Source organism: Melanerpes formicivorus, unplaced genomic scaffold (assembly GCF_026170545.1).
Source record: "Melanerpes formicivorus ecotype bairdi unplaced genomic scaffold, bMelFor1.0.p_v2 SCAF_8, whole genome shotgun sequence".
Lineage (NCBI taxonomy): Eukaryota > Metazoa > Chordata > Aves > Piciformes > Picidae > Melanerpes > Melanerpes formicivorus.
Window position 1 is genome coordinate 21,645,919 of NW_027142360.1, and position 12,464 is coordinate 21,658,382.

Below are 12,464 nucleotides of genomic sequence, written 5' to 3' on the forward strand. Positions count from 1 at the left end.
ATCACAGCCACCATGCCTGCAAGCTCTCCTCCAGCCCATTCATTTGGCTTGATGATGCTTTAAAGAGACATCTAATGAGGATAATCTGATTCAAATCCCCTCTGCTTTTGGGCAGCAGAGCAATGCAGGCCCCCTCAAACTCCTTCCTCCATGACTGTCTCTATTTCCCCTTCTCATATGAATCATTCTGGGGTTTCCTTTGCTTTTCACATCGCTGTTTTGCTTCTTTGATATGACCACTGCAATCAAGACTTGCTCCCTTTAGGACCTAATTAGCATGAAATCAAACTTGCTTTTCACTCATGGTCTCACAAGAGGATGCTGGCCTGTGTTCAACTCTCACTTTGGGTGCAGGGAACATTGCAGCCTGCTTTAAAAAAAAACCAACAAAAAGTCCTTCTTTACCTGATTCAATCAGAACCACTTACAGGAGATAGGCACACATTTCAAGCTTGGCAAAACAAAAAAGCCCAGCTTTGGGAAGCAGGGAAGGTCTCAATCACACTCAGCGTTCGGCGCAGAGCAGATGGTGAACAGACCGCCTATATAATTTATAGGGCACCATCACTATGTATTAGTCCCATGCAGGGGCTGAGCTCAGCCAAAGGATGGTCCACGAGCAGAGGGGGGACACTCACGCAGGTGATGCTCCACGTGCAGCCCGGGCAGGAGGGAAGAGTCAGGTCCTGAGGAAAGCACAGGCTTCACGTTTCATCTCCTTCACAACACGGAGCAGAGGACACGGTGCAGCAGCCCTTGCCCCAGAGGGGTTTGCTCTTCCCTGCAGGCTGGGCAAACTCTTCCTAGCCCACAAACTTGTGCTCAAACTAGGTCAGTGTTATGCAACATCTGTGCGCAAGCAACTCCCCTTCCCCGGGAGCAGCTCACACAGTGGCACAGGGGATGCCAGGGCAGCACAAGGCCAGGTGTTGGGGGTTGTTTGGACTTCTTTGGGGTCACCCCACTGGCACAGCCTGATGTGCAGCTCACTGGGGTCCTGAAGCTCAAGGGGGATATGCACCACTACCACAGCTCTATTTCCATGGCACCTGGGCCCCTCTGCCCCTGCCTTTCACCCAGACACACACTGACCAAGCTGTGACAGCGTGAAGGACCCACAGGTAAGAAAAGGAGACAGAACTGCTCAGGACAGCCAAGTTGGGTTATAAACAAGGAGTAACAGGACTGGAAATATCAAGAGGAAAAAACAGGTAGTAAAAACACTCTCTGTAGACCAAGGTGAAGGCAGCTCCATCCCCATTTTAAGTAACAAAGCTTTCAGCCCTCTGCATAGCTAAGCAGCCCTGGAGACAAGCATGCAAGACCAAGCCTATAGAGGTGACCACTGTGCAGGCACAGAGTGATACTGTGCTATCCCAAGGCTTCCAGAGCCTCTGCTGTTCGGCATAAGAGCACAAGGCACTGAGTCACCCCTCAGTCCCATGGCAAAACAAGGATTAATTAGTGGATGTTGGCACATTGCTTTGAAGAAAGGTGCTCCACTGCAGCACGAGTCACAGGTTGTTACATATCAAGCTGAGTCAAACACAGTCCTGGCTTCACTTCTGTCACCCCTGGAAGAGCAAGAAAATGGAACACAGCACTGCAGGATGAAGAACATTCACACTAGAGCAGTGCCAATGCTGCTGTCAAACCTAGGAGAGTGGCCAGCACAGAGGTTCAGGAGAGATTTGGACTGACCAGTGCAGACAGCAATAGTGCCTCAAGGACTCCCGAGGGTTTTTGCCAACCCAAGAACTGTGACACCATAGCCAGTGGGGATGGAGGAAGGTATGGCCAGCTGCAGCACAGCACTATCACCTCCTCACTACAGGGCAGGCACATGGTGGGACCAAAGAGCTTCTATGGAAAGACAGGAAAGGAAAGCATACCATGATGCCAGAAAAGGGCAAGAAGCCTCAGCATTTTTACTACTAGCTGGGCTTTTTAGATCTTTCTAAATGCTCTCCAGTGTGCCTCTGCCTTGGTAGTGCACATGGACCTCTCTAGAGCACTCCAGGGTGCTTCAACTGGTCCTGGCACAGGTTGTAGTGCAAAGAAGGTGGCAAGACCCAGAGGGCTGAGCAGCCCCTGCGCACCAGGTTTCCCAAAGGGAGGTAGCTTCTTTCTGTTTTTGCCCTCACCCCAGCTCGGTGCTCCTTCCGTGACGCGCAGAGCCCCCAGGGCTCTGGCACCTAGCCCACAGCTGCACCTGGGCCGGCAGCGGGGATGAAGTCTGCGCGTATGTAAAGCACAGGCTCCGTCACACGCCGCTGCCTGCCCTCGGCTCAGCAGGCTGGGGGCACGTCGGGCTCAGTGCTGCTCCTCACAGACCACCACCACCGAGAGCTCGCGGGGGGAAGGGACATCAGCATCGGGGCACATGTCAGCTCCCACAGGAACCCGTGGCAAGAGAAATGTGTCCCGGTACGGGCCAGGAGCCCGCGGCAAGGGAAACGTGTCCCGCTACGGGCCAGGAACCCGCACTACTCAGCTGCCGAGGAGTCAGAGCAAGTCACATTACTCCCGACTCCCCTGCGCCCAGCCTCTCTCACACGCTGGTTCTTCACAGCCAAGACAGCCTCTCCCGTGCCGAGCCGACCCGGGGGGATGCCATCCTGCCTTTGCTGTATTAATATTAAACAGTGAGGAAGAGATCCAGAGACTTTGATTTCTCCCACAGGCTAATTCAAGGATAATTGAACTGTGCAGGGAATTTCAGCATTTCAGAGGCTGGTTTTGTTCCAGTTCACAACAAAACTCAGTCCTGCCACAATGCCTTCCTCACGAGCAGGATCACAACCCAGTTTTAGGCAGCCTTCCTCAGTGCCTGCCTGCAGCAGAGTGGGGCAGATAAGCAGCACAAAATAGGGCCAAGCTCAGGAGATGCCCAGGAGGCAGCCCCCCCCCAAAATCCTCCTTCCCTGGGAGGTGAGGTTTAAAAAACACAAACCAAACACACACAAACCAACAACACCCACCACCACCTCTGCTAATTGGGACAAAGTTTATTCTGAGTGTTTCCATCAAATTCCAGATTTGAGAGCCCAAGGCAACATCAATTCACCCTCATCACACCCCCCCTAGCTCCTGCTGTAAAGGCAAGGGAGGTACAGTGCGTTTTAACACACGTGCTCAGGGTCGTGCAAGAAATCATCTACACAGGTGAAACAAGCCCAGCATTTCTGACTCTCAGCTCTGGGATGTGCCAGCTCTTGCCTTCTCTTGCATATAAATCACTTTTCTCCACCAGTGAAGGACAGCTGGTCACTGAATGGAAAGTGGCAGTCGTTCAGCTGCCCACAGCAACGCTGCACATGAGCTCAGGGTGGGAAGTGGAGAACACTCAGCATGCAGAGGAGACTGCCAGGGGATCTGGGCCAGCTGAACGGAGACAGAGCAGCTGGAATGTGGCCAAAGCAAAGCCCAGTGCGTCTGAAAAATCAAGACAAGTTAAAAACCCCACAGAAGAAAGAATCTCCTTTGCTTTTACCATTAGAGCAGGTACTTCAGCCACAGCTTTGCAGGTCAGCTCCCGGCAGCAGAGCAGGAGTCTCCTCTTGTCCACTGCTGCTGCAGACAGCAATCACGAGAGCTACCAAGGAGCAGTTACAGCATGACTGCCACCACTGACCTAACCCAGCCAGCCTCTTCGAACCACAGGTCCTGGCAAGCACAGACATCCTTCCAACCAGTCCCCAAAGTAAATACAAGAGGTGGCCTTGAACCTAAGCCTCTACCACTAGTTTCAAGGTTTGGAGAGACAAATAAATGCCCAGGGCTGGATTTATCTCTGATCTTTGTTCCAGGGCAGAAAGATCTTTTTACTATAGGGACCTTATCAGTACACAGATTTTTCTCTCCTGCAAGTATAGGCTAAACATAGTATATCTTACCACACTTCAAATTTGGAGCAACAAAACCAGCAAAAAGCCACCCCAAACCCTTCCCTTGGAAAAACCTGGTGTGGCAGAGAGCCATAATCCCAACAGGTAATGCCAAGCGACCTGACTTGTGCCAAGATGTCTTGCAGATGACCTTCACAAGCAGCTCAGCTAGCAGGCTAATGATACAAAAATGATGTGACTGGACTGCCTGTAAAATCCCACAGGTCAGCTTGCTGGAGCAGAAGAGCCCCTGCTACAGCCTCTTTCAGTTCCACTCAACCCCACCCCACCCCCCAGTGCATGGCCAAAGCTTCCAGCAGTGCAACTGGTACAAAGTCTTCTACATTAATTAAATCACTTTTACACTAATTTTGCTGACAGAGCTGACAAACAAAAGCATGTCCACAAACTGAAACAGTCAAACCAGCAGCACTCCTGGGTACTTCTGCCACGGAGCGAGGGATTTCTCTTTGTAAATTTCCATAGGGATAGTTTGCTGAGGCAACAGAGCTTGGAAGAGAAAGCAAGCAACTCCAAAATATTTCCAGTTAGATTTCAGGCAGCTTAGCAAGCTCTTTTGCAACCTCTAAACCCAACTGAACCCAAGCCATTAGCCTTAATTCAGCTTCAGGCTTTCCATGCCTCTGATCCCAATGCAAGTACTACTTTCACAAGGCCTTTATCAAGCATCGGCCCTGGCTACTCCATCCGGATGAAAGATACCCTCGGCTGCCTCGTCTTCTCTGGGAGGGGCAGAGTTCTGGGCTGTCTAAACTAATATCTGACAGTTCCTAGAGGTATTTCCATAGCTGAAGCTGTAGCTTTAGATGTGTCCCAACTACTTTCAGCTGTAAAACATGATGGACCCAAGACACAGTGTCATATTCTTAGATACGCTCCACTTCCCCTGCCAGCTCCAGTGAAGACTTTTGCTTAAGAGTAAGAAAAAATATTAGCCCCGAGGTTAGGGGAGATTCTGCTCTTAAGGAACTAGATTTTATTTTGTACCAGCTGGGATTTGGCCACCTGTAGGAAGTACAAACAGCATCTTTCTTCTTTGAAAGTCGTAGAAGGAAATTGTCTGAAACACAGCACTGGAAAGAAAAAAAAACCCAAAGCCCAACAACAAAACCCAAACCCTCAGTGTTTGACCATGCAAGAATGGTCAGCACATGTGGGATGCTACAGAGACTTCTGGGTGAACGAAAGAAAGTTTCATTTTTGCTAGTTGAGAAAGCACAGAGAAATTACTCTTGAGACCAATGGGATTTTACCAGAGTCCAGCCGTTATTAGAGGCGACAAGAAAGCAACCTAGGAAGCATCTCCTTACCTCAGAGCAGTTGTGGAGGACATGAGAGACTGGTTCACTTCATGCCACAGCCCTTCCTTCCCTCCCCCAGTCTGCACCTGCACATCAAGAGCAAATCGAAACCAGTCTATTCTAAACCATGGTCTCATTTATTTTGAGGGACCCAAAGCGAGAGCGAGGCTGAGGAACCATCAGGGAAACTTGTTTCTCTCTGCTGGCAAAGTCCTGGCTGCTGTCTTCAGGATCATAAAGCTAGCTGAAAGTAGGACATGCCCATTAAGCTTCCAATCCTTCTTACACGTCCATGAGAGTTTGCACATGTCTTTCTCCTTTGGGTTTTAGCCAGTCCAGCCCTTTTGGGCACCATAACACAGCTGAATGGTTTAGCTCCTTTTGTTCCAGCTGACAAACAACCTAGCCCTCCCCTGCCAGCAACAATACCACTGGAGCTGGGATTTGTGTGCCCTCTGAGCAAGGATACAGGCTTTGTGCCTTGCTGAGCTGTCTTTGCAAGGACTGCCAGCACACACAGCTGACTGAGCCTGCAGTGCTGCTTTCTGCTTTTTCCTGCTCACAGACAGATGTTGGAAGCAAGCTAAGCGAAACAGAGCTCTGCCCCAAGGAACACTAAAGCACACTATTAGGGATTAAATAAATTAAACCAGAGGGGAGCTGAACACATTCTTGCTAAGCATCATTTCTACCTGACACACCATTCTGACATAGGAAACATCCCAGTTTCAGGAAACGCTGTTCTGGAAGGTGGCTCAACTCCGAGTCCAAGGATTGCATACAGAAAGGTTTTGCCACCACCACGTGGCTGAAACCATGACTGCAGCTCCCCAGCTAACTGGAAGTTCAAACTGCCACCCAGGACCAGCCTCTCTGCCAGGGTAAACTGAGGCAAGCATTGGTAGGTTTAAGAACTTGTGCCACATACCAAGACAAAGAGCACACAGTTTATTATTAAAAACAATGCATATTATTAACTTACAACTCCAAAACACACTACTGACTTGCAAAAGGGTAAAGCATGAACAACTGCTGACAAGAACCTGTCAGCTCAGAAATTAGAGACAGCATACACCCAGCCTGGAAGAGCCAACAGATGTTTTCTCTACACGTGGTCCAGAGTCTGCTGTTTCATCTCTCGTTAGCCCTAGGGGCTGGGCTTGACAGACTAGGGTTGCCTGTTATCCTGGGCTTGACAGATGGAGCTTTTTTCTTTAAATACCTAAAAGAAAGCTAAAGTGCTAGATAACCTTCTTTAGTCCCTTCCTCCCCAGTTAGGTATAAGGCTTGAAAACACTGAACCCTTCACTGGGCAGATGCTCACACAGTTGGATCATTCGCTGCCACCCGCAGTCTGTCTTGAAGCTGCAGGGCAGCCTTCCTTCCCCATTCTTCTCTTGTGGGGGGAGGCAAAACCTGACAGAAAGGCTTCACATTAGGCCAAGGTGCTGTCTTTCAGCTGAAAGCAAGCCTGAGCCTGCTGCCTTTTCTCTGGTGACTTTGAGGCTGTGAATGCAACATTTGGAACAGTGGCCTGTTCTGGTATCCTCTCGATAGAGCACAACTCCCAGCCACTAACAAACTGGGTGAAATTCCAACTTGAACATGAAATGGGATTCAGTAGTAATAATGAACAGGAATCCACAATTCAAACTGTCCAGCACCCTCCACAACCTCCCCCCCCAGCATCTATACATTATCCATCAAACTTTTCTCAAGAGATTAGCAACTAAGAGGAGCTCTGGATGAGCAATCACGACAAGCCAGGCAATAAACTTCCCAAAGCAGTTCCAACTGCAGCAGCTTGAATGCCCAGAGTGGATAAAAACTGATGAATCTGGCTGAATTCTCACAATGAGAAGCTAGTCATCAGCAGAGTTTCTCATCAGTGAGCCAAAGCACAAGGCAGAAACTCCTGGTACATGACCAGCACAGATCTGTAACATCCGGAGAAGTCGCTGAGCAGTGGCAACTCGTATCCCATCCAACTGTAAACAGAATGGAGAAATTATTTAGTCAATAGAAGAAAAGCAGTGCTAAGCTGTAATAAAAGAAAGAACTGGAGCAGGCATGAAGTATGGATCAGAGTGGCTAGCTGCAGAATATCCTAAAGCAACAACCAATTTACTCCCCTAATGTTAGGGAAGGTACTGCATTGTCAGCTAAAAATCCCTGAAAGGGCTGCCAAAGGTACAGATATTACCTGCTGGCAGGGAAGTAGTCTCTGAGGGTGGGATGAGGAGTACAGGGAAATGTGAAGTGTGCTACTGCTGAATGCCAAACTCTCCCTTCAGCTTTTCAGACCACGCAGGTAATTGGAAAGAATGGCACATCAGATGGCAAAACAGTCTGTGAAGCAGCAAAGTCTGGCTAACAGGAAGCATTAGAGGGGCCAGAGTTACATGACAAAGAACAGCCCAGGGGCTCCCAGGATGAGAAAAATGCTTCAAGGAACAAGTAGACCAAGGCTTAGTCTATCAGAGAAGTCTTTGTTAATTTACACTTGGCTTCTTGAGGCTTTGAAGTAGCACAGGAAAGAGCAGGTAATCTGGAAGACTCATTTCAAGGACAGTTAAGACTGTTGTAGCTCTGCTTGTTCTGTAGCAAGGGTCTGGTCTCTGACACGTATCAGGACAGCAGTTAATGTAGTTAATTTATTGCTAATGTAACGATGTTCCTAAGGATCACAGAACAGTTGAATTCACAAATCCCTTCAGACACCAAATAAGCACCTTACCTCCAGCTCACAGAACAGCACAGGACTGCAGTAGGCTTCGCCCAATTTCCAGATGGCATTCACCTCTATGCTGGAGTAGTTCACCCTGCCGACTACAGAAGTTTTCCTATGTCACAAGCCTCATAATCAACATTCAGTGAAGAGAAGTTACCAGGAAGATACACATCCACAGAATGATCCAGAGCTAACCTTGAGAGTACCATGGAAGGCAGGGCAAATGTGAGCAGTACAAACAGAATGGTACAAGGTTTGTGACAGAACTGCAAGAGAAGTCTTTCATAACAGTGACAGCAGGAATTGTATTGCCACATTACCGAGCACTGCAACATAACATTTTGGACAAGGGACCAGTGCACCACCAGCACGGGGAGAATCTTCCACACTAATCAGAAGCCCTCCTGGCTCATGTGGTATCACAGGGTGGTCATTTCTGCGGAATTTACTCTGCCAAGAGGGCCATTGCACAAGATAATGCTAAGACTCCTTCTCACACTGGAATTAGGCCCCCTGACTCCCAAATTCCAGAGACACAGCAACTCTTTACCAACACCAGAGCAGTACAGCCTGGTCCCTCCAGTTCAGAGATGAACTGGGATGGGTACACAGGAAAGCATCCTCTCTGCTCAAGGCAGGGGGGAAGAGATAGATTAGAAGCACAACCAGGCCAGAGAGTACACAGCAGGGATACCAGTCTTGCATTAAAACTATATTTAATAGTTTAGCAGCTCTCCCATTTAGATTCACTTTATTACCACAGTATCATATGCTTCTCACTGCTCATTAAGATTATCATTAAGACAGATCTGCAACAGTGAATAGAACAGACTTCTGCAGTGCCACAGGAAGAGACATTTAAAAAATTAAATCAACAAACAAATCATATTCAAGAATTAGGGACAGAGAAGTGATGTCTGACTGGCAAAAACAAAGAGGAGAGAGCAAGTGACCATGAGAGAATTGTGCTTTGTCTAAGAAAACAATGAAGAAAAGCAGATGAGGTCAGAGAATTTAAACAAAGCTTCCAACAAAGCCACTGCCTTCCTTTGTTTTAAGGCATTGCCCCATTTTAAAGGGAAGCAACAGTGAGCTGTCCTGCTCAGAGAAGAAGGCTGATGCCATACATACCCCCAGTGACAAGAAAGCACACTTTCCCCAAGAAGAAGCTGACATCCACATGAGCCAGGGAAGCTTCAACATTGCTCAAGCTGTCAGAAAAACACAGAGAATCCAGTTGGATGGGGAAGGAAAACCAGTGCAGCATAAGGACAAAAGGAGTAACTTCCAGAAGCACAGTTTGGAAACCAATGATGTTAACATCTGCCGAGCTGTGAGCCGGCAGACTTATTATCTATGCTAAAAGCATAGCATCAGAGACCTCTGTAATACCCACAGCTGTTTAATAATCCATGATGAATCTTTTCTACCCAAGTCAAGAGCTAGACTTAGTTAGAACTGTGCCCTCCATGATTTGTGGACACCAAGAGTCCAAATCCATTATCATCCAACAAGACTTCAGCACTACTTTGGCTCTTTCAGAAGAGCTAGCCCACACATTTCTGCAGCACCATCTGTGCCGTAAGTGTGCAGCTGGGCCTGTCATTTTTGGTAAATGAGAGCCCAGGATCATCAGTTACAAGTTAAGCAAGTGAAAAAATGCTGACTTCTGTGCATCAGCAAGTCTTCACTTATGGCCTGAGGACACAAATATCATTCCTACAAAGATGAGCACAAGATGAGGGAAAAGGGATCAATGCCTAAGCGCACCCATAGTGCTGACCCTACTTGACCAGCAGGATCGGTGAACTGGGGACAGAGGCAGCAACTGGATGGTTATTAGGTAGCACTGCCTAAGGCATGTCAGCTAAGCACACATTACAGAATTTAACAGCACCAAAGCCATCCCAGAACCAGATGCAGGAATAAATTCTGCCTTCTCTGCTATGGCAACTTAGTGCCTAACAGGCATGTTATTGGACAGAGTGGTTTGGTTCCAATCCGTTGCTGGAAGGCAGAAAGCCTCTGTGTGTATTACTGGGCTGTTCCACCACAGCAAGATTGGAGTTTGAAATCCACTATTCAGCAATTCTGACACAGTAAAAATGCAGATTTAGCCAGCAATCGAAGGAAGAATATCAGTTTCCCCTCTTCTATTTTTACCCTTCTCTTACCTGTATTTGCTCTTGATGTCAAACATAAACACAATCAGATCTATCCTGGGCCGAAGGTGATCCCTCTCTGAAGGCAAGGGGAGGGATGTAGCAAGGTGACTGAAAGATAATAAATTTGTCACTTTAATCAACTAGCTTGGCAAAGGAGTACCCACTTAACCACAACCACTGCAGTTCACTGTGTAGCAAGGTACCAGAAAGCCCATTAATCACTAAACATGCAGGTACTGAAGAGGCACTGTGATCCTTTAATTGGAATTCTCATAGCTTAAGCCTACTCATAGCTGCTGACAGCCACAACAATACTTGCTAGTCGAGGCTGTTAATGGGAAGCTTATTAGAGCGTAACAAGATTCACAGAAACATCTCTGCACGGCACTCTTGTTAGTTAATTGTTAAGAGTCCTTCCTGAAGAGGTGAGCCCCAGTGTTTTTCTGGTATATTCTGCTGCCAGGTTTCACTTGTAATGCTTCAGTGCTTTCCTGTCACATTCCAGAGGTACTGCTCACGCAGGAGAGGCTGCCCATGTTACAGATTTGTTGCACTTGCAAAGCCTTAAAACAGAAATTCATTAGTGTAGCTAAAAACCCACAATAAACTGTCACAGACTTCTTCCCTACTGATACTTATTTGGTCTGTAGTACAAGCCCAAGTTTCCATGGTTTGGGGTAATTACCCAGCTGTAGTACCAGTAGCCATCCAGTTATGGCAGTCTACAGCTCAGCAAAGGCTGCAGGATTTGCATAGAAAATCGAGTACTTAATTTATTATTAGCTAGCACAAACATCCAAGATGATGGCATGAGAGCAGAGATGATCAGAGCAGTACAACTGCTCTAATTGGTTAGTAGAGCATTAGCTTGGATTTGCCTTTACTGCACAGTCTTGGATAACAGCAGCAAAATAACACAAACACCTTCTGAAGAGCTGACTAAACTCATTTGGTCATGGCAGGAGAGCTGTCAGGGACATTATAGTGTAAGAACCTAGTTAATCAAGCTTTTAAGACAGGACTTGTCATGCAGTTAAGTAAAAATTCCAAACAGATCTTAATAGCTGGAGAAGGAAAACCACGAGCATGCACACAGAACAGAAAGCAGCTATGAAGAGAACCAAAAGCAACAGTCATCTTCCAGGAAAACCTGCTTGCTTTCAAGTAGTTGCAAGCATTGTCCTTGTTCTGTTTTGTCCCAAGACGTTTAATTCCTGTACGTGTTTATCTGCCAGGACAACCTGTCCTTCTCTTAATACCCCTGAAATGCAGTAATCGAACATCTGTGCAACATCCGAAGGGCGACGGTAGTATGTGCACAGCGAACACGACGTGAGAATTATTTCCCCCTCCACGTTTCTCATGGTGCCCAAACTGCTCGCCCCGAGGACAGCGCGGTTTGCCTCCCGCAGACAGCGACCGCAGCAGCGCACCCAGCGCCCGCAGGAGCCAGTTCTGCCTCGGAAGCGAGCGCCCTGCAGCTCCAGCTGCAGCCACCCGGGGGGAAGCTGCGCTCCCAAGCCGTGTACGGGGCGCGCACTTCTGCGGCGGAAACTCCCCGTGAGCTCACGCCACAGCCGCTGCTTTAGCTCCATCTCATGGGCAAAGCTGCTGAGGCCCCGCTGCCTTCCCACCGCGGGCCTGCGGGCATGGCCGGGGCCGCGGGCGGCTCATCCCCTCCCCGACACTCACATATTGATCCTGAAGTCGTTCTTCTCTCGGAGCATCGCCTCCGCCAGCTTCCCCTGAAGGTTTTCGTCCGAACCCACCAGCTGCGGGGACAGAATGGAAAAACCTGGTCAGAGGCCGTCCCGGAGACGGTGCTCAGCCGGGGGTTGTCCCACAACCCGGGACTCGCTACCGAGGACTCGCTGTCGGGGACCGGGTCCAGCCAGGCGGCCACAGCATCCAAGACGCGGGCGGCGGGTGGGGGACATGCAGGCACCGACTACAAGACCAAGCCCTAGAAAGCGAAGGTGGGGTAAGGTGGGGTGGGGCAAAGCAGAGCACGGCACAGGTTACCAGGATGGTGGCGGTGTTCAGCGTCGGGAGCTTGTCGAAGGGCCGCAGCAGCGACATCCCCGCAGCCGCCAGCGAACCCCAACCCGCCGCGATTCAAACCGCCGCCGCGCGCCGCGTCGCGCTGACGCACGCGGGGGGCGGGGCTTGATGAGAAGGGCGGGGCTTGATGGGCGGACTCTGAGAAGGGGTGGGACCTGACGGGTGGGGCCAGAGGAGCGGGCGCGGCTGGGGGGCGGGGCTTCTGGCGCACATGCGTGCTGCGGGGCTGGGCTGCTCGGTGCTGGGTCCGTAGGGCTGGTGGGGGACGTCCGGGGCACCGCGGGATTTGGGGCTGGCT

The 12,464-nt window shown here is 49.3% G+C and overlaps 1 protein-coding gene across 1 annotated transcript; it reads right to left on the minus strand.

The window, feature by feature from the left end:
* Positions 1 to 6,076: 6,076 nt before the first annotated feature.
* Positions 6,077 to 12,206, minus strand: CENPM (centromere protein M). Its single transcript, XM_068141707.1, has 6 exons — positions 12,128 to 12,206; positions 11,798 to 11,877; positions 10,115 to 10,213; positions 9,072 to 9,151; positions 7,947 to 8,038; positions 6,077 to 7,197 (listed from the first exon to the last, which is right to left on the minus strand). The coding sequence occupies exons 1-6, from the start codon at positions 12,182 to 12,184 to the stop codon at positions 7,072 to 7,074; spliced, it is 534 nt and encodes a 177-aa protein (XP_067997808.1). The 5' UTR covers positions 12,185 to 12,206; the 3' UTR covers positions 6,077 to 7,071.
* Positions 12,207 to 12,464: the final 258 nt, after the last annotated feature.